A 23,253-nucleotide genomic window follows, 5' to 3' on the forward strand; every position below is an offset into this window, starting at 1 on the left:
ACACAACTCAGTGTGGCATTTACATCAACAACCACACACGCACAAAGATATATATATATATATATATATATATATATATATATATGAAAAACTCATTTTCTTCAACAAACAAATAATGAAGGATACAATGCTCGCATCTGATAATCTCCTAGGTAGCTTTAGCGAGACCAAAGTGCTTCCACTACACTTTAACTTGCTTTATTGCTTGGTTCCGAAGCATGAGTTGTTTCCATTATAGAATGTATTGTGGCTCTGGTTGGAACTCTCCCTCTGGTTCCAACTACAATATAAAGAAATGAATCACATGATCAACATCATGCACATATCTCAAGTAATGAAACGTGGAAAACATCATGTACTTTCACTGTTGGTGGCAATGCATTTTTGTAGGACACTAATCCAATCCTCTCAAGGATCTCAAAAGTCCCACAATAATGAGGTGCCAACGTGACACATGATCTAATCCTCAAGGAGCTCCTCTTGGGCTTGATGTGCAAGTACAAAAGCTCTCCATCTAAAACTCCTCAAATGCCTTATGTTGATCCGCATAACTCTCTTTCATATCCTGTGTTGCCTTCAAATTCCTTTTGATAACCTGCATCTCTTACTCCATCTCAACCAACATATCTGGTGCGATCAGTACCCTGTTCACTGGATTACTCCAGCTGATAGGACTATTACAACTCCACCCATAAAGAGCCTCAAATGGACTCATCCTCAAGGATTCCTAATACCCATTATTATATGCAAACTCTACTAGTGGAAGATACTCTTCCCACTTCTTCTACTGATGCATGACATACACCCCTAACATGTCCACAAGAATCATGTTAACCCTTCCTATATGTCCATCTGTCTATGGATGATAATTTGTATTGAAGGCTAACTCTATCCCAAAGGTTGCAGACAATTCCTTCCAAAACTTGGAAGTAAACTTGGCATCTCCTTCTAATATGATCTTCTTGGGAACACCATGCAACCTCACTATCTTCCTGATGAAGATTTTAGCTACCTCACTGGTTGAATTTGTAGACTTTACTGCAATGAATTGAGCCACCTTGCTCACCCTGTCAACCACAACCATGATGGAATCATGCTGCTTTGATGTCCTTGGAAATCTTGTAATGAAGTTCGTGGAAATGACCTCCCACTTCCATTCCAAAATCAGAATGGGTTGTAATAGACCAGTTGGGTGCTTTCACCTATTGAAAATCCCTAAAATCCTAGCAAAAAAATTGGCCACTTCCCTCTTCAAGTTTAGCCAATAATAGAATTCCTTAAGAACTTTCAAAGTCTTATGATGTTGAAAATGCAACAAGAAAATCTAGTTTTGACTTTAACTTGGTCAAACTAGATTAAAATTCAAATTTCTATTTCAATAGAATACTTGGAGGTAGTTAAATAAGGTGACATGGCTCTTGTCACTTAGTTAACTTAGTAAATTCAAGTTGGGGAAGCTTAAGTAGCAATATGTTTAGTTAATTTGAGTTATTGTCAGTTTAACTAGTTCTATCTGTCAGAAGAACTAGTGGAGGTCAAGTTGTGGAAGTGGAACTTCAACCACACTCAATGATTAACCAGTTAACTAATCAAGCAACCCAAAATAATTTTTGCATGCAAAGAATTCGTCTCAGTTGATATGGAGATTCTAAGGCAATGTACTATCAGTTATAGCATATTCCCATGTGTACAAGCGACGCATGCAGTCAGAGATTGACCTAAGGCTATTGCACTATTCCAAAGTGTGAAATTCCTAAAAAATAGGGGCAATTTACCAAGGGAACAATGCAAGGAAATAAGAGCTTGGGAAGGATTGAAATTAGCTAAGTGTTGGTCAGGTTTAGTCAGTCAGGCAGAGGGATAAACTATACACTTGCAGGGTGGGCTCAAGTTTGAGCAAGCATTGTATTTCTTCTCCATTCTCTGATTATTGCAATATAGATAGTTTTGAGCAGTTGCTTTCCCCTAGATAAATATTTGTGCATGTGTGATGTTTCCTTTTGCATGTCTACGACTCTTGTTTTAGATGGTGATCTGACTTCTGAAGATCAGTAGAGTAGCTTCAAGCCTTGTGATTTAGCAAATTTCAAGAGCAATATTGAACCTACACATTAATTTCTACATGGTATCAAAGCTAGAATCATTATAGAGCAGATATTTCGAAGTTGTCATTGCAGGAGGTTCGAATTTGCATATCGGGGTTGCAGGTTTTCTTCAGGACTAAGAATATGGATTTAAATGGACTAAGGCTCGAGTATGCCCTTGAGGGAAGCTCAAATTATGTTGCATAGAACGACCACATGGAGGCAGTATTGGAGGAAATGTGTTGAAGGAATTCATTGATAATGATATTACGAAACCAACAACATCTGATGAAAGGGATCTAACAGAATGGAAGAAGTGTGTTGCTAAGGTGAGGAGGATCATATTGGAGGGAGCACGAGACCATATTGTCTCAAATATCCACGCGAAAGAGACTTCATATGCAATGTGGCAAACGTTGAAAAATTTGTTCCAGAATAATAGTGACCACACGAAATTGGCACTCAAGGACAAGCTTCAAAATATCAATATGCAGAGGAATGAGACCATTCCATAATACCGGAGCAGGTTCACATAGTGCCTTGATGAACTTGGTCAAGTTGGTGTTACTGTAGTAGAGGATGCTTTGGTGATCCTGTCCCTTCTAGGCTTTCCCATGAGTTGGCACATCTACCAAGATTCAGTGAACGGGAGGGATAAACCACCAAATTGGGAACGCTTATGGTCCAATTTGGTACAAAAGGAGATAAGGTGGAATACCAGAGACAATACTTCATCCAAGGGATAGGATGAGGAGAACTGTGCCTTGGATGCAAAGGCAAAGAAAGGGAAAGGTAAGAAATCCCAATCCAAAGTAGAATCGAGTTAAGGGGGAAAGAAGAGAGAATTGTATAGAGTCAAGTGCTTTCACTGTCATGAATTCAGGTAATATGCAACAAACAATCCACACAAGAAGGCAAGAAAGAAGACCGCAGGAGGAGTAATGATTGAAGCCTTGGATTCATAGTTCGAGCTTGATTTTACTCTCATTGCATGCATGTCCAATACGGTGATGGGAAGTTTGTGATATCTCGATAGTGGTGCATCATTCACATGATGGGGAGCAAAGATTTATTTAGTGATTTGGAGGAGAAGGATCTCTAGATGCACATCGAGATGGGAAGTGATGGAAGGTACAACACAACTAATATTGGTACCATCACCTTTCAAAGGCAGTAGGGCTCCCCTCTCAGGCTCAAGGATGTGATGTTTGCACCAGGTCTAAAGAAGAATCTTGTCTCCATTACAATATTGGAAGATCGTGGCTATGATGTGATCTTCAAAAAAGGAAAGGCATTCTTGAGACACATAGCCACGAGACAGGTGAAGAATATTGAGGTTTGGGTGAAGAACCTCTTTAAGCTAGATGTGGAGGATTTTGTTGCATTGAGCACAAAGGTAGAGAAGGTGCAAAGCCACAATGTCGATGAATTTTGGCATATAAGACTTGGCCATTTGCGTCATAGCACTTTGAAGATCATGCAACAAATTACCACAAGCCTCCCCAAAGGATAATTAGAGTATGAGGACACATCCAAAGGGTGTACCTTGGGGAAGTACACAAAAGCCACTTTCCATGATCAGGACAACAGAGCACATGCAGTTCTTGAAAGGATCCACTATGATGTTTATGGACATTTCTTGACAACCTCCATGTCCCTACACAAGTATTTTATTATCTTTATTGATGACTATTTGTGGAAGTGCTAGATATTCTTCATGTGGAAGAAGGATGAGACTTTATGTTGGGTTGTGTTATATTCTTTCCACAACTAGCTCCCCTAGTTAACTAGGGGGTGGATCCTCCCCTTCGTTGCACTGACTCCATAATAGGGGGGTCGTAGGGGGTTTTAGGGGGGTGATTAGCCCCCCTCTACGGGTTCTGGGGCAGCGCCCCAGGGAAATTTTTTTTGGACCCTATATTATGTGGGCAGACCTACCTATGGTTTTTGTGCATGGTTTTCGCACATGGTTTTGGGCACGATGGTTTTCGGTCCATGGTATTGGATGCTTCGACATGTATATATATGTATTGTAATGTTGAAAGGAATATAATGAAAAAGCAAGTTGGTAGTCCCGGTTTTGGGATCCAGGGGGAAATCTCTGTGTATATGTGTTTTATGTGTTATGCTCTCGCATTTTTATTTTCTATGTTTTAGAATTCGTATGTAGGTAGTCTCTGTACGAGGTTATAACCTACATATTGTATCAAAGTTGTTTTGGCTTTAGGGGGGCGTCTTTGTTGCTGAGGGTTTCGCTCGGGCCTGTGGTAGATCCTATTTAGTGGGAGATCTACGGGATCAATTCTGGTGGTGAAAAAAGATGGCGAGTAGTGGAAAGATAGAGATCAAGAAATTTAATGGTCAAAGTTTTGAGTTATGGAAACTCAATATGGAGGATTTATTGGTAGATAAAGATCAGTGGATCATGGTAGATCCAAGTACTAAACCAATGGGAGTGTCCGATGAAGAACAGAAGAAGTTGGATCGGAAGGCAAAGAGCACAATATGATTGTGTGTCTCAGATTCAATATTGTTGAATGTATCAAGGGAAGCTATGACTAAGGCTTTGTGAGACAAGTTAGGGACTTTGTACCAATCTAAGTCTCTGGTGAATAAACTATTCCTAAAGGACGAAGAATCAGACTCTACAAAAGAAGAGGAATCAGAAGATGAACATCCACAAACTCCGGTTGTGAGAAGATTAGTTCAAGAAAGAAAGCAACCAAAAAGGTATAGTCCATCTGCTTTCTGTTCAAATTTTGCTTTATCTATTACTGATGATGATCTCATAATTGTGAAGGAAGAAGTAGATTCAGAGTATGGAAAAACTCTGGAAAGAGGCCATGGTTTATGAAATGGAATTTTTGCACAAAAATGAGGCTTGGGATTTGGTGGAGTTTCCGGATGGAAGGAAACCCATTGGCAGCAAATGGGTGTTCAAGAAGAAGACAAATGCAGAAGGAAAGGTGGAGAAATGCAAAGCTTGGTTGGTAGTAAAAGGTTATTCCCAGGTGCCAAAAATTGATTTTGGTGATATTTTTTCTCCTATTGCCAAGGTAGCTTCTATTAGATTACTTTTATCTATTGTTGCTGCTTTTTATTTTGAGGTAGAACAGATGGATGTGAAGACAACATTTCTTCACGGGGATCTGAAAGAGGATATCTACATGAAGCAACCTGAAGGCTTTGCGGTGAAGGGTAAGAAAGAACTAGTATGCAAGTTAAAAAAGTCTTTGTATGGTTTAAAACACTCACCAAGGATGTGGTATCAGAAATTTGATACATTTATATGGGGACTTGGCTTCACAAGAAGCAAAGTAGATCATTGTGTGTATTTTTAATTAATTGGTGACCGTGTTATTTATTTGGTCTTGTATGTGGATGATATGTTGTTCGTTGGAAATGACAAAGAAATTATCCATGATTTGAAGACCCAATTGTCCTCCAAATTCGACATGAAATATGTTGGTGCTGCAAACTATTTTTTGGGCAAGGAAATTAAAAGAGATCAGGCAAAGAGGAAGCTCTGGTTAAACCAAAGGAAGTATGTCGATACAATACTGCAGAGGTTTAATATGCAGGATAGTGAACCGGTGAAGGTTCCTATTCCTGTAGGTGTAAAGTTATCTGTTGAACAGTGTCCCAAGACACAAGAAGAGGAAGAGGACATGTCCCATGTTCCATATGCAAGTGCAGTCGGTACCCTGATGTATGCGATGGTCTGTACTAGACCAGACATTGCACATGCAATGGGAGTATTGAGTAGGTTTATGTCAAAACCAAGGAAGGAGCATTGGACAACAGTGAAGCGGGTTTTCAGGTATTTGTGTGGCACTAGTGATTATTTTTTGTGCTACCAAGGAAGACTAGGATTGGACAAAGTTTTGGATATTCGCGGCTTTGTTGATGTAGACTGGGCTGCAAATATGGATCAGAGAAGATCTACAAGTGGGTATGTGTTTAACCTATTTGGAGGTGCAGTCATTTGAATGAGTAAGAAACAATCTGTAGTGGCACTATCAACTACAGAAGCAGAATATATGGTAGGCACTCATGCAAGAAAGTAAGCAGTTTGGTTGCAAAGATTGTGTTCAAGTATGGGGTTAGTACAGGGATCTATAAGGATAGAATGTGACATCCAAAGTGAAATGTTTTTGGCAAAGAACCCTGCTTACCATTCAAACACAAAGAACATTGATGTTCAGTATCACTTTGTGAGGGATATGATAGAAGACAAAAAGGTGTTGTTGGTAAAGGTGGACACTTTGAAGAATATTGCAGATGCATTGAGAAAATTTGTGAGCTCTAGGAAGTTCTCTTGGTGTAGAGAAATAATGGGTGTTGCAGGGCTGGATAAATGACTAAGCTCTCCTGTGGAAAGAAAACAACAAGTGGGAGAGTGTTGGGTTGTGTTATATTATTTCCATGACTAGCTCGCCTAGTTAGGCGGGGGGTTAGAGGGGGCAAGAGCCCCCCCTTTGTTGCACCGACTGCACAGCGGGGGGGTCACAGGGGGGTTTGAGGGGGGTGGTTAGCCCCCCTCTATGGGGTTTGGGGCAGTGCCTTGGGGAAAAAAAATTTGGACCCTATATTAGGTGGGAAGACCTACCTATGGTTTTTGTGCATGGTTTTTATACATGGTTTTGGGTGCGATGGTTTTCGGTCCATGGTATTGGATGCTTCAACATGTATATATATGTATTGTAACATTGAAAGGAATATAACGAAAAAAACAAGCTGGTAGTCCCGATTTTGAGATCTAGGGGAAAATCTCTATGTATATGTGTTTTATGTGTTATGCTCTCACATTTTTTATTTTCTATGTTTTAGAATTCGTATGCAAGTAGTCTCTGTATGAGGTTAAAACCTACACTTTCTCTAAGTTACTAGAGTTCAAGGCATTGGTGGAGAAAGAAATGGGAAATAATGTGAAGGCTCTTATGAGCGATAATGGAGGTGAGTACGTGTCAAATGAGTTTAATTTTTTTTGTGAAAACGAAGGATTTCAACGAGAGTTGACAGCACCCCACAACCCACAACAGAATGAGGTGGCTGAGAAGAAGAATTGAATCATTGTGGGAGCAACACAGGATATGTTGCATGACCAAAGCCTACCTCTGCACTTGTGAGATGAAGCATGCAACACAACGGTCTATTTGCAGAATAGGAGTCCTCATTAGATTCTTAGCATGATCACACCAGAGGAGGACTTCTCAGTGAGGAAGTCGGATGTGTCGCACTTCAGGATCTTTGGAGCCTCTTATTATTGCCATGTCTCCAAATATTCAAGGAAGAAGTTAGAGCCAACAACAAATTTGGCGGTATTTGTGGGTTACATAGAAACTCCCCAAAACTGTCATGTGTATTTTCCATCCCTCAAAATGACAGTTATGCAACGAGATGCCACTTTTGTTGAAGACAAATCCATGCAATGCTCTCTTGAGAGGAAGCCACAGATCCCACCATAGGAGGAGCTCTTAGCTCCAGAGGAGGAGCCTCAGGATGTTGTGGAACAACCACAAGTTGAGGAGTAAAGAGTGGAGACATCCACTCAAGGAGAATGGTAGGACGAGAACTAGAGAAGTTGAGAGACTTGTGCAGGATGCAAGGGAGAATGTGGGTGCTCCTTCAAATCAACTTAGGTAGAGAAGGTCATTAGATCAGTACACTGGCTATATTGCTCTTATGATTGAGCTAGTAGAGACTGAGCCATTCTCTTTTGAGGAAGTAGTAGAGCAACCAGTATGCATTGATGCAATGATGGAGGAGTACAAATCCATTGTGAAGAACAATATTTGGGAAGTGGTCCCAAGACCAGTAGATAAGTTAGTTGTGGTTTCAAGATGGATCTTCAAGGTGAATCAGGCAACAGACAAAAGCATAGAAAAACACAAGGCCAAATTTGTAGCCAAGGGGTACTCTCAGGTGGAGGGGATTGAATATTAGGATACCTTTGCTCATGTAGCAAGGTACTCATCCATCGAATCAATCCTTGCTTTGGCTGCGTAGATGGGGTGGAAGATACACCAGATGGATGTGAAAACTACATTCCTCAATGGATTTATTGAGGAGGAGGTGTATATCGAGCAACCAGAAGGCTTAGAGACTTATGACCGAGAGGCTCATGTGTGAAAACTAAAGTGAGCATTGCATGGTATCAAACAAGTACCCCGTGCTTGGTACACCAATATTGATAGTTATCTCACCGGTTTGGGCTTCACCAAAAGTGAAGCAGATGCAAACCTTTATAATATTTTCGTAGAAGGTAAATTATTGATTATTGTTTTATATGTTGATGATTTGATCCTTACAGGTGATGAGAAGCTAATCATATCTTGCAAGGAGGACCTTGCAAGAGAGTTTGAGATGAAGGACATTGGTCTCATGCACTACTTCTTTAGATTGGAAGTATGGCAAGGTGATGGGGAACTATTTGTCTCTCAAGGAAAGTATGCCAACAAGATAATTTAAAGGTTCTACATGGACATGTGCAAACCCATGGAGACTCCTCTAGCGACCAACTAGAGGAAAGAGGATAGCCACTTCAAGTGAGGGAGTGGATGCGACTGTTTACTGGCATTTGGTGGGTTTACTCATGTATCTTATGAACACACAGCCATACATGTGTTATGCAGTCAGCTAGCTTAGTCAAGCTATGGTTAGGCCAACCAAATTGTTTTGGAAGGCAACTAAACATGTTCTACGGTACCTCAAAGGAACTACCTAGTTTGGACTTTGGTATAGATGGAAAAAGGGAGTGAAGTTGTGTGGATTCACTGATGCAGATTGGGCAGGAATTCCATTAGACCGGAAGAGTACATCAAGTGGAATTTTCAATGTTGGGCTTGCAATAGATTCTTGCTACAGCAGGAAGCAAAGACCAATGGCACTCAGCTCAACAGAAGCAGAATACATGGCTGCAAGTCAAGCAACATGTGAGGCAATATGGGTGAGGAAGATAATTGTTGGCTTGTTTGGTTAGATGATGGATCCTGTTGTGATTTACTATGATAATCAAAGTTGTATCAAACTTTCTAAGTATCTTGTTTTTCACAATCGATCCAAGCATATTGATATCTGGTATCACCATCTACGGGATTGTGTGCAGAGGCAAATTATGTTGTTGCAGTACATTCCAACAGAGGAACAAGATGCAAATATTTTTACAAATTGTTTGTTAAGAGGCAAATTTGAGTTCTAGAGGTGCATGTTAGGGGTGGTTGATAATCCCTTTCTTGCTGAGAGGGAGTGCTGAAAATGTAGCAAGAAAATCTAGTTTTGACTTTTCCTTAATCAAACTAGAATAAAATTTCTATTTCTATTTCAACATAATACTTTGAGGTAGTTAACTGAGGTGAAATGGCTCTTATCACTCAGTTAGCTCAGTAAATTTGAGTTCGGTAATCTTGAGTTCAATTATACATGATTGATTGCTAATTTATAGCAATCTATTTTAGTTAATTTGAGTTATTGTCAGTTTAACTACTTCTAATTGTCAGAAGAACTAGTGGAGGTCAAGTTGTGGAAGTGGAACTTCAACCACACTCAATGTTCAACCATTTAACTGAACAATCAGCCCAAAATAATTGTTTCATCTAGATTATTCGAGTTACCTAGTTGAGATGGAGATTCCAAGGCAATGTAGTATCAATTGTAGGATATTCCCATGTGTACAAGCGATGCATGCAGATAGAGATTGACCTAAGGCTATTGCACAATTCCAGAGTGTGAAATTCCTAAAAAATAGGGGCAATTTCCCAAGGGAACAACACAAGGAAATAAGAGCTTGGGAAGGCTTGAAATTAGCTAAGTGTTAGCCAGGTTCAGTCACTCAGGAAAAGGGATAAACTATACATTTGCAGGGTGGGCTCAAGCTTCAGCAAACATTGTATTTCTTCTTTATTCTCTGATTAATGCAATATAGATATTAATGGGTTTTGAGCAGTTGCTTTCCCCTAGATAAATCTATGTGTATGTGTGATGTTTCCTTTTGCATGTCTATGATTCTTATTTTAGATGGTGAATTAAATTCCACACATCAGTGTAGTAACTTCAAGTCTTGTGATTTAGCAAATTTCATGAGCAGTATTGATTATACACAATTTTTACATATGATATCTCGGGTGAGCTAAATATGGCTTGATGTGAAACTCCCTCAACATGAGCTTCTTCTAATCACTACTATCTGGCACATGAATCTTGTTCTTGAATCTCACCAAGCCATCTGTCGTGAAGTGATACTCCATATCCCTATCACCATCACCCTACTGCTGCAATCTTTGCATCAACAGTTGATACTTGTCATAATGCTTCCTTGCATGCAAGATTCATTCATGTAAATCTAACCCATATGAACTCACAGCTGAAATATGATTTACCTGTAATATCCTGCTAAGAGCATCCACAACTTGGTTCTCCTTGCCCCTGATGTATCCGATCTCAAAGTCAAACTCACTGAGGGTAGCCAACCATCTAGCTTGCATGAAATTCATATTAGGTTGTTCAAACAAGTACCGTAGTCCACCATGGTCACTTAGTAGAACAAACCTCATACCAAGGAGATAATGTCTCCACATATTCAATGCATGAATAATAGTTTCCAACTCAAAATCATGAGTGACACAATTTTGCTCGTGCTCATTCAACTTCCTTGACTAATAGCATACCACCTGTTCTTCTTGCATCATGAATCCACCAAGTGCTTTCTTGCAAGCATCTGTACAAACTACAAACTCCTTATTAGGATCTGTAATCTTCAAGACTTGATCATGTAAGCAAATGCTTCAATTGATCAAAACTAGTTGCACACTCATCAGTCCATTCAAATTTCTTTCCTTTTCTCTGCAAAGATGTAATAGGATAACCAATCCTTAAGAAGTTTCTGATAAACCACTTGTAGTATCCTACTAGTCCCATAAATGATTTGACCTCATCCAAATTCTTAAGAGTTAACCACTCCATGATAACGTTAATTTTTTTCGAATTCACTGTTATCCCTTCCTTGGAAACAAAATGTCCCAAGTAATGAATCTGAGACTGAAATAAACTGCATTTGCTGAGCTTGGCATACACCTTATGCTCTCTCAACAATCTCAATTCTGCTATTAGATTCTTTGCATGCTCCTCCTAATTCTTGGAGTATATCAATATATCATCAATAAACACTATCACAAACTTGTCCAGATAAGGAGGCAACACATTGTTCATCAAACACATAAAGGTAGTTGGACCAATGATAAGAGTAAAAGGAACCACTGCAAACTCATAATTCCCATACCTCATGCGAAATGAAATCTTGTAGATGTCTTATTCTTTGATGTGCACCTGATAATATCCTAATCTTATATCAATCTATGAAAACATTATTGCTCCCTTCAGTTGATCAAACAAGTCATCAATTTGAGGCAAAGGGTACATGCTCTTGATCGTCACCTTGTTCAACTTCCTATAATCAATGCACAATCTGAGAGTACCATACTTCTTCTTTACAAACAACATTGTTTCACCCCAAGGTGACACACTTGGCCTTATGTATGATCCCTTATCAAGCATTTCCTTAATTTTCAACTTCAACTCCAACAACTCCAGAGTGCTCATCTTGTAAGGTTCCTTAAATGCTAGTGTGGCTCCCAGAACCAACTCAATAAAGAAATCCACTTCCCTATGAGGCGGTAACTCTGGAATCTCTGCAGGAAATACATCCAGAAACTTCTGTAAAACAATATATCTCTTCAGGACTTCATTATCCTCAACATCCTTCCCTTTGTCACTGGAAACATGAACTACAAACAATAAATACCCCTTCCTGGGACTAGCTTAACTTGCATATTTGTAACCATTCTTGCTAATGTAGTCTTCTTCTTTCCTTGCAAGATTCTCCTTTCTCCATCATCATCCAAGCACTCAATAGCCTTCTCATAATAATCTACCTTGGTCTTGTGAGTAAACAACCAATCCATGCCCAAAATAATGTTAGATGAACCCAAAGGAATCACATTTAGATGTGTTGATGTAGGCATACCATTCAACACAAATGCACAAGATCTCACCCAATAATGAACTCTTCTCTTGGTCCCTGTAGCTAACTGCACAAACCAAGATTTTGCATGAAGTTCTTTACTCAAACTACACTGGTTCACCAGGTCAGGACTAACATAACTATAATTAGATCCATGATCAATAAAAATGGAAAAAACTTGATCACAAATATTACCTTCCATCTCTACAATGGATTTCTAATGATATACTTGCATGTTATCAAGTGCTCCATAGATCTGAGGAATGCTTTGACCAACATCCCCAACTGTTTGTGCCTCCTTAGCACTATAGATTTGAGGCCTACCACCTTGGTACAATGGACAATCCTTTTTGTGAGGGTCTTTACCATAAATCCAACACTACAACGGTCCCCTAATGTTACCTTTATCTTGCTGCTCTTGAAGTTGGGACTCATGTCATTTCTCGGCTACATTAAAATTATTATAGGGAGCCACAATTTATTTCTTACTTGCATCCTGAGATATTCCTCGCTTATTAGGCCATTTTCTCTTGGTATTCTCACTCCCTCTCTAGTCACACTTGTACCCAGGTTGCGCTTTGACTACTCATAACAATGCTTCAATTTTCTGGTGGCTTCCTCCAATGACTAAGGCTCATCAAAATCAATCATGTCTTTAAATGCTATTGGCAACCCACTGATGAACCTTTGAATCTTCACTTTATCATCCTTGAGGTAAGGCACATGCCTCAACAACTCCAATAACCTACTAGTGTACTCATCATCTATCATAGAACCCATCTTCAACTCATAGAACTTCTTAGCTTTGTCATCATAATGTCTTTCAGATAGGTACTTCTTCTTAAAGAGTCTCCCAAAATCATCCCAAATCAACTCCTCTTCTCTAATACCCTGACATTCTTTACATCTTCCCACCAAATATCTGCGTTCCATTTAAGACTAAAGGTAGCTATCATAGCTTTCATTTTCTCTGAATAGTCACGCAATCTAAAGAATTTCTTCATCCCACGTAACCATGCTTCTACTCTTCTGATTTCTTCATCTCTCCATAAAAATAGGAGGCTTTAATTTCTTGAATTCCTCTGGCACATACTCTCTCCTCCTATGGTGTTGGTGGTGATGGTGATGGTGTATCCTAAAAGAATAACTAGAATACAACCCATATGTACCAATCCTCCTGTTAAGTTTATCAAAGAATCTTCCACTCTTGACTGTATCCTCCCTATCCAACCTGTGTTTCCTCTGAGACCTGCTACCATCTACCCCATTAGCCTTCTCCTCCTGCTTCTACAACTATGAAAAAATTTGTAACATCACTGCATTAAATTTCACCTGCTTTTCCTGAGCTCTGGAGATCCTTTCTTGTGCCTCAATCAACCTATTATTAACTACGTTGCAACTTCTGATCTCTACCCTTAAAATCCTCAATGTATCTACCAAATCAAGAGAATACTCTTCTCCTTACTGCTCAACTGACTTTTCCCATTCCATGGCATTCACATCAGGCCTATAAGGGGAGTCATGTGAATTATAGTCCACCATCTTTCTCTTCATCTTTGACCTTCTCTTTCTTGCAAACATTTCATGTTAGATAAACCGAATAGAAATCATAATAAAAATCATACCTTTATGAAGTTCAGGGGAGGTTATCACATCTACACAAATTAGTCCAAATTAGCACGATATATATATATATATATATATATATATATATATATATATATATATATATATATATATATATATATATATCTCAACATCATGCATGATAACACAAAAATACAACACTAACTATGCACATGATAACCATGAACACCACAATGCATGCATAATAGGCACATATACAATTAACATGCAAGCATAACAACATGCATTTAGCCCATCCGGTCTAAGTCTTTGAACCTAGAAGCTTTGATACCAATCTATAACAACCCCTCCCACATTTACTCATTTTTACAAGCTCTCCAGGGTAAACATGAAATGAGTGCTACTATGACATGACCCGACCTCCAAGTTTCAATTATGGAAGTGGGCCCAATACTGAAAGCTTACTGCCATCCCTCAGGGACTATAGATCACTCAAGAGCCTAACAACCAGCCCAGGTGATCAATCCCTGAGCAGACACTCTTTTTCACTGACTTAACTCCACAATTGCACCCTTGACACCTCATGCATGTGGTTTTTAGGCCCCAACCACATCCACAAGCATGTCTACCAGTGGTTATGACCCAAAATCCTTAATTTTGTGCCTGCGGCTATGAGATTTGTGCCACTATTTAGGCTAGCCTCCAAACCACTACCCAAAACTGCTTATAACTTTCTAGAATTATAAATAAGGCAATAACAATGCCAACCATTTAAAAATTGAGTGAGACCTTAACTAAAACATGCCTAGTGCATGATATAAATTTCATCAAACATATGGTAAACATGAAAGCTAGAGGTCATGAATACATATATGATCATAAACTTATGAACTTCATCTGAGAATCACCAAGAAGGCTCAATGCCCTCTCAAGCTAGCTACAACAACACTTGTTATCCCATGCATTCATCAATCATTTAATAGCTTATTAAATCATGAACAAGAGTCATAACTAAATCACAGCATAGAACCACACATATAACCAGCGTATAACCTGAATATAAACCATGACTAATCAACCATAAAAACAACATAATAACCAATATATGTGCTCATTAATTACACTATGAAAATATTTCATATTGACATATGCAAAATCCAACCAAGTCAGGGACTTCCACGTATCACTCGACCATAGATTGAACTGAACCAAATATTTCTTTCAACCATTCAGCCTTGAACCATATTCCAAGCATGAATGTGGTATCTCATGGGATAAACCAAGAAAATGACCAAACACAGAATCCAGAGGTTAAACCACCTCCACCCTCAAGCTACCGTGATCTCACCTAAACTGGTCCAGAGATCAGAAAACACTAGTACAAAATGGCTAATTAGTTACTAAAAAAGCGACTAAAATTTGCATATAGATGACTATTTTTCAGTTAGTGACCAATAGTAGCCAATTTACAGTATCTTATAATGCAACCAACTTTTAGTCGTTTTTAGCTTAGTCATTAATTGACTATCTCAATTTTATCGTCTATTAGTATATTTAGTCATTAATTTGGTCATTAATTTATTCATTGACTTAGTCATTAATGCCACAATTAATGACCAAATATACAACAAAATATATTATTATATGATCACCCGAGAAAACCAATTAATGACCAAAAAAATATGACGAAAATGTTTGTCATGTTATAAGATACTATAAATTAGCTACTAATAGTCATATATATGCATATTTTAGTCATCGTTTAAAACCAATTAATGACCAAAGAAATATGACTAAATTTTCGTCATGTTATAAGATACTATAAATTAGCTACTAATAGTCATATATATGCAAAATTTAGTCGTCATTTGTAATCACAAATTTATCATTTGTAGTAGTCATTTCTTTTTTGGTAGTTTCATATTCAGTTTGTGAGAGATTTTTCGGTGAAAATCACATGAAATACCATTTGTCGACGCGTTTCGAACCAACCAGTGTGGTTCATTTATATAAATGATTAATTTAATAGTTTATATCAATTTCATTTACTTTCATTATTAATCATTATAAATGAATAATTTAGTCGTATATTCATTTTATTTATGTTCATCATTAATCAATATAAACTACTAATTTAGTAGTTTTAGATTGATTTTATGTGTTCATTATTAATCAACATAAATTAATTAGTATGATTTTGCAACTAAATTTAAAAAATGTCATGCAATGTGCATGTTCATCTAATATGAAAACACAAAGTTACATATGTTAATTACAATACTAAACAATATCAAGTGCAACTATAAATAATTTTAACCACATAAATTATATTATATGAAATGTCAAGTATTACAATATGAGTTTCTAACTTAATATTTGTTGGATTGCAATTTACACATGAAATGTTATTTCATCACTTCAAAACATTATCATTGTATTACCAAGGCATTGTAGGTGAATTCACCAACTCTGAAGACTTGACCATCAGCCTCTTTGTGTGTGTCTTATGCGGGATATTGGCTCTAAGGGTATCACTAGACCATTTCTCTTCTCTCTCTCGTTTTGCATTTGTCACTCCAACGTTATTGTTCTTCTCTTTCTTCAATTCCTACTTCTTACCATCAATACTGAGTTCCTATTCTGAAAGCAAAAAAAGTTACAATGAAGAGTGTAAGACATGAAAGACGATTAACACTAGAATATAAACTGAATTAGTCTATAAAGGATTTATACGACATATACCTCAACATCGCGAATGTGAAAGCCCATTTCCCCCCATAAAAGCAAGAAACTCGAACAAGTTTTCTTCAGTTGGGTGTTAGTGGCCACTATGTGGCTAGATGACCTGTATAAACAAAGCAAATAAAAAATTACCATAGAAAATAACACCTTATTAACTTAGTATTCAACCTTCAGGGAAAGATTAGGCACAATCATGCCAACTAAGTTACATGCTAAAAATCTAAAGTTGTAGATAATTCGTGAAAACAAATAATCTGAGGTGTGATGTCTAAACAACATGTGCTCAAATAAAAATTTATTTCCTAGAAACATATGGCAAAAATTAGACAGTGAAAATGGGAGCAATCAAGCTCCAAAATGTTATATGCACATCCTTGAATGTCTCATACCTTCCTTTGCAAGACTCAAACCTAGTAATTCATAAAGTATAGAAATCAAAATTGAAAAATATGATAGAAGGCCAATCTAACGTGACAAAAATAGCTTGTCAGGTAATCCAAATTTTCAAAAGTCACAGGTCAAATTAATTTGAATTCTCAACAAAAGAGCTTAACCAATTATTGGGGAAGGTGACCTATCAACCTTTACAATCAAACTTCAATAATAAACATCATTCATGCTAGAAGGCTCCATGAAAAAACAATGATTGTGAAAAAGATATATCTAAAATAAAAGTTGGCTATTTACTCATCCAACTATATGAGTGGCAAACTAAATGTTTCATCTTTGCCCCCTCTTCTAATTTTCATAGATATAAAACTACCCAGTTTATGCCACCATTTCCACATAAAAAAGATAACCGATGCATTTCCTTCATTAAGATGATTTTACAACTCAGTTTTACCTAACTACAAATGTATAATGAAGCAGAAGTGGTGGACACCATAACAAACCTGTAAAATTGAGCTATGAACCATGTTGAAGCTTAACAAACATTATTGATCTAACGCACCACACCTTAAATAATATCTATGTTTGGTAACACCTTTTTCACATTTGAAAACAATCCCTTTGTCTTGTCTTCTTCAATAGTAAAGCTTAGGAATAACACTATAGCTTTACTACTATAAAATACCTCCAATTACTTATACATGTATGTCCTATTGATAGTCTTTGACCAAAGCATGTTTCAATCATAGTCCACAATGTTAATATAATCACATCTACTCAAATAAAATAATATTGAACCTTTTTTCCAAGGAAAACCTCACATTGAAACCCAAGGGGTGATTCCCCACATTCTATCACATTCCTATTAAACCCATCAGCGAAGACTAGCACACCTCATCCAACAGGGATTCAAACCAGACACATTCTAGCTTTGAGCTAGCCATATATTCAGAAGCGTTGGTAACAACAGTTGAACTAAACCCTTAAATTTGTTGTTTATTTACAAGAATGCAACATGTCAAGGTTGTTCGACATTCTGAACTGAAACTATATTTTAGCTCTGCATAAGATATTAAAACAATATGAACTATCACAGAGAATTAAAATGCTTAAAACAACATAATGATATCACTTAAAATACAATGTTTTTGGATACTGCAAATGAGTATACTATAGCAGAGTTCTGCAAGTATCCACCACATCAAAGTTTATGACAAAATCTTACTATAATCAAAGACACCAAAAAAATTAAGAAATCAAAACCTAAACATCTTTAAGCTTGATAGAAAACAACCAGAGACTTGATAGTTTACAAAAATATATACATCCATAATAATTTATGATGCTTATCCCAACATTGTACGCTTTCTATAACGCAAATGAACTACAAAACAAACCCAAAAATGTAAGTTATTGCAGTGAAAAACTGTATTAAATTGCAATTATGAGAAAGGAAGAGTTTTAATACCAAGACAATAAGGACAAGTTGACAGTCACAAAGAACAATCCACCTAACAAATATAAAACAATTGCAAAAAATTCCAAGAACTATATTAAATTGGAATTATGATAAATAAATATTTTTCAATACAGAAGACAACAATGACAACTTGACGGTCACCAAGTACAATCCACCTAACAAATATTTTAGTTTGGAATAAGGAGCTAAGTGAAAACATAAATTCATGAATACAATCCTCCACTGTGATAAGAAATTATGTGTTGACCAAATAATAGATACAATTGCAACAAATTCCAGGAACTCAGATTTACCTTGACCTAGTTTATTCAATGTAGTTGACCATTTCTTTGATGATTTTATGTAAGAAGCAAGTACTCTTTCCATCTGCAATCCAGTGGAATAAAATATCAGTAAGTAATAAGATACACCAAGTCATAATAGAAATAAGAACAATAGATTATTGGCATTAAAAGACAAGCATATGCTAGAGTTAAGAGTTAACAACAATGCAAACTTACAACATTCCTACTAGAAGAATGCATTGACAATAATGCTCTCTAAAACGCATAAATCTACAACCTTATCTTTTGGCAATGTAGATGTGAAACTAAGGCCAAAGTCGATTAGGACCTGTTTCAAAAACATTATAATTTACAAATATCAAATATTCATTTTCCATAACATTATATATTGGAAAGATAGTTTAACATGCTAAACATAAAAGACAATCCAAATCATTATGCGCTATGTACATGGCATCAATTGAGAAGACTTTCCAAGCCACTAAAGACAAGTTGTATATGCATTGAGTTTGAACAAATCTAAGGAAACTTAATTTTTCTTTTAGATTTCCAAGAAAAATGGGAATTAAAAAATTGTGCATGTCTTTATGGTTTGCAAACACAAAGATATACACGTAGTTAAAAGGAAGTAAAATTTGTAATTGCATTAAATGATTTTCATAGTTTAGGTTAAAAAACAAAGTCTACAATCAGCCAAGGGAAATATTTTTCCAATAAATGTATTTATATTGGAAAAAGGCACCATTCAAAACAACTTCATACCAACTGATTGGAATCTTGATGAATTATCATATTTGATGTTGTCATATCACCATGCACCAAATCTCGATCATGTAAAAGTCCAACAACTTTTCCTCTCTATTGAGAAATATCTCCTATTTGTTCCTCTGCAGTTACAAAGCAATCAAGGATCTTTCTTGTTTAGCTAAGACAAACATAAAATTACAGGCATAGGGGATCAAAGGAAGACCAAGTAAATTGGATCTAAAACAAATTAAAAACGGTTATTCCAAGCCAACAATGGCTATCCTTAAATTCACACTGTAGATCATATTACATTTTAATATGACTAGAAAAACATACCATAGCTAGGGAGTGATCCTAATGAAAACACCTCTTTCATATATAGACCCTCTATATGTTCAAATGTAAGGGTGTGAAGCTCAGAATCTAGGGAAAAAAGAGTGGGAGTTGCAACTCCAATCTTTCTAGCCTTAGCAATGCAATGTGCTTCCTAGAATCACATTTTTATAAGGATCCCACTCACAACCACCTTAGGCAACATGCATAATAATCTATCTCCTTATAGCCATGAAGTAAACATAAAAAAAAAAAAAACAAACTAATTTGTCTCATACATTGAGCCCATAAAGACATTTCAAGGTCAACGTTGAATCCAAAATCGGATGCCTGTACTTCTTGGAGAAACACTCTTTAATAGTGGCCCTCCTTCCTAACAAAGTTGCATTCAAGTATTCTCTGGATACAAACAGTTAGACTCTGAAACAAAAAATAATACAGAAAGCCAACACCCTAGCAAAACTCAAGGAAACAATAAGACAACCAACTAATTTCACTCACGACCTCTGCACCCTACTTCACCAGCTTCCTTGATGGAAAATGTTTCTCCTCACATTTAATATCCATGAGAAATTTGTCTACAATATTTTGTGAGACAATACAAATCACGTTGATTTGAAGTGATGGATAGATAATAGATATATAATTTACAAGTGCTAATTTGTATTAATCCTTGCAAGCACAATGCACAAATGCATGTTATATGGTAAGAAAAATATTAATAAAATGGACATCAAAAAATCATAGATGGGCCTCGGCTGTTTGCACATATGTAGGGTTCAAAAAAGTTTTGTCGACATTTATACATATGGAAGTAAACAATGGAATAACCTAAAAAAGTGGTCCCTAAGAAGAAGAATCTCATATTTATGCATTGTGCCAAATGATAGATACAATTGCAACAAATTCCAGCAACTATATTAAATTGCAATTATGAGAAATGAAGAGTTTTCAATACAAAAGACAACAAGGAGAAGTTAAAAGTCACCAAGTACAATCCACCTAACAAATATTTCAATTGGGAATAAGGAGGCAAGTGAAAACATAAATTCATAAATACAATCCTTCACTAGGATAAGAAATTATGTGTTGTCCAAATAATAGATACAATTGCAACAAATTCCAGAAACTCGTATTTACCTTGACCTAGTTTATTCAGTGTAGCTGACCATTGCTTTGATGATTTTCTGTAAGAAGCAAGTAGTCTTTCCAACTACAATCCAGTGGAATAAAATATCAGTAAGTAATGAGCTAACCCAAGTCATAACATAAATAAGAACAATAGCTTATTGGAATTAAAAGACAAGCATATGCTAGAGGAGTTAACAACAATGTCAACTTACAACATTCCTACTAGAAGAATGCATTGACAATAACGCTCTCTCTAAAACATATAAATCTATAGCCTTATCTTCTGGCAATGTAGATGTGAAACTAAGGCCAAAGTCGATCAAGACCTGTTTCAAAAACATTATAATTTACAAGCAGGTGAAAACATAAATTCATAAATACAATCCTTCACTAGGATAAGAAATTATGTGTTGGCCAAATAATAGATACAATTGCAACAAATTCCAGAAACTCGGATTTACCTTGACCTAGTTTATTCAATGTAGCTAACCACTGCTTTGATTATTTTTCTATAAGAAGCAAATACTCTTTCCAATTGCAATCTAGTGGAATAAAATATCAGTAAGTAATAAGCTAACCCATGTCATAACATAAATAAGAACAATATCTTATTGGAATTAAAAGACAAGCATAAGCTGGAGGAGTTAACAACAATGCCAACTTACAACATTCCTACTAGAAGAATGCATTGACAATAACGCTCTCTCTAAAACATATAAATATATAGCCTTAACTTCTGGCAATGTAGATGTGAAACTAAGGCCAAAGTCGATCAAGGCCTATTTCAAAAACATTATAATTTACAAATATCAAATATTCATTTTCCCATAACATCATATATTGCAAAGATAGTTTAACATGCTAAACATAAAATACAAGCCAAATTATTATGCGCTATGTACATGGCATCAATTGAGAAGACTTTCCAAGCCACTAAAGACAAGATGTATATGCATTGAGATTGAACAGATCTAAGGAAACTTACTTTTTCTTTTAGAAATCCAAGAAAAATAGGAATTAACAAACTGTGCATGTCTTTGTGGTTTGAAAACACAAATATTTACATGTAGTTAAAATGCAGTATAATTTGTAATTGCATTAAACAATTTTCATAGTTTAGGATTAAAAACAAAGCCTGCAACTAACCAAGGGTAAGATTTTTCCAATCAATGTATTCAGATTGGAAAAATGCATCATTCAAAATAACTTCATACCAATTGTTTGGAATCTTGATGAATTATCATATTTGATGTTGTCAGATCACCATGCACCAAACCTCCATCATGTAAAATTCCAACAACTCTACCTATCTGTTGAGCAATATCTCCTATTTGTTCCTCTGCAGTTACAAAGCAATCAGGGATATTTCTTGTTTAGCTAAGACAAACATAAAATTACTAGCATAGGGGATCAAAGGAAGACCAAGTAAATTGGAGTTAAATCAAATTAAAAATGATTATTCCAAGCTAGCAATGACTATCCTTAAATTCACATTGTAGATCATATTGCATTTTAATATGACTAGAAAAACATACCATAGCCAGGAAGTGATCTTGATTGCAAAAACACCTCTTTCATATATAGACCCTCTATATATTCAAATGTAAGGGTGTGAAGCTCAGAATCCAGGGCAAAAAGAGTGGGAGTTGCAACTCCAAGCTTTCTAGCCTTAGCCATGCAATGTTCTTCCTAGAATCACATTTTTATAAGGATCCCACTCACAACCACCTTAGGCAAAATGCAAAATAATCTATCTCCTTATAGCCATGAAGTAAAGATAGAATAGAAACAAACTAATTTGTCTCATACACTAAGCCCATATATAAAGACGTTTCAATGTCAACGTTGAATCCAGAATGGGATGCCTGTACTTCTTAGAGAAAGACTCTTTAATAATGACCCTCCTTCCCATAAAGTTGCATTCAAATATTCTCTACATACAAACAGTTCGACTCTAAAATAAAAAATAATATAGAAAGTCAACACCATAGAAAAACTCAAGGAAACAATAAGACAACCAACTAATTTCACTCATAACCTTTGCACCCTACTTCACCAACTTCCCTGATGGAAACTATTTCTCCTCACATTCAATCTCCTTGAGTAATTTGTCTACAATATTTTGTGAGACAATACAAATGACCTTGATTTGAAGTGCTAGATAGATAATAGATATCTAATTTACAAGTGCTAATTTGTATTAATCCACACAAGCATAATGCACAATTGCATATTATATGGTAAGAAAATGATTAATAAAATGGACATCAAAAGATCATAGATGGGCCTTAGTTGTTTGCATATATGTAGGGTTCACAAAAGTTTTGTCAATATTTATACATATGCAAGTTAAGAATGGAATAACCTTAGAATGTGGTCCCTAAGAAGCAGAATCTCGGCTTTATTCATTGTGCCAAATGATAGATACAATTGCAAAAAATTCAAGGAATTATATTA

At 36.3% G+C, this 23,253-nt stretch overlaps 1 protein-coding gene across 1 annotated transcript; it reads right to left on the reverse strand.

Moving 5' to 3' along the window:
• Window positions 1-18,167: 18,167 nt before the first annotated feature.
• Window positions 18,168-22,723, reverse strand: LOC149158479 (uncharacterized). Its single transcript, XM_089437752.1, has 6 exons — window positions 22,606-22,723; window positions 22,332-22,481; window positions 22,011-22,135; window positions 21,009-21,122; window positions 20,806-20,878; window positions 18,168-18,205 (listed from the first exon to the last, which is right to left on the reverse strand). Exons 2-6 carry the CDS (start codon window positions 22,471-22,473, stop codon window positions 18,168-18,170), a joined length of 492 nt encoding a protein of 163 aa, XP_089293878.1. The 5' UTR covers window positions 22,474-22,481; window positions 22,606-22,723.
• Window positions 22,724-23,253: the final 530 nt, after the last annotated feature.

The sequence above is a fragment of the Pinus tabuliformis genome, chromosome 5_2, assembly GCF_031772625.1.
Source record: "Pinus tabuliformis cultivar Carrire ecotype Pingquan chromosome 5_2, CPIR1, whole genome shotgun sequence".
NCBI lineage: Eukaryota > Viridiplantae > Streptophyta > Pinopsida > Pinales > Pinaceae > Pinus > Pinus tabuliformis.

Bases quoted from the DNA above. Each gene is read 5' to 3' on its own strand.
- LOC149158479 (XM_089437752.1), bottom strand. From the start codon at position 22,473: ATGGCTAAGGCTAGAAAGCTTGGAGTTGCAACTCCCACTCTTTTTGCC. The intron at 21,123-22,010 runs GTATGAAGTTAT...TTTTTGAAACAG, and splicing joins ATCAAGATTCCAAACAATTG to GTCTTGATCGACTTTGGCCT. The intron at 18,206-20,805 runs GTAAATACGAGT...TTTGTTTTGTAG, and splicing joins ACTGAATAAACTAGGTCAAG to TTCATTTGCGTTATAGAAAG.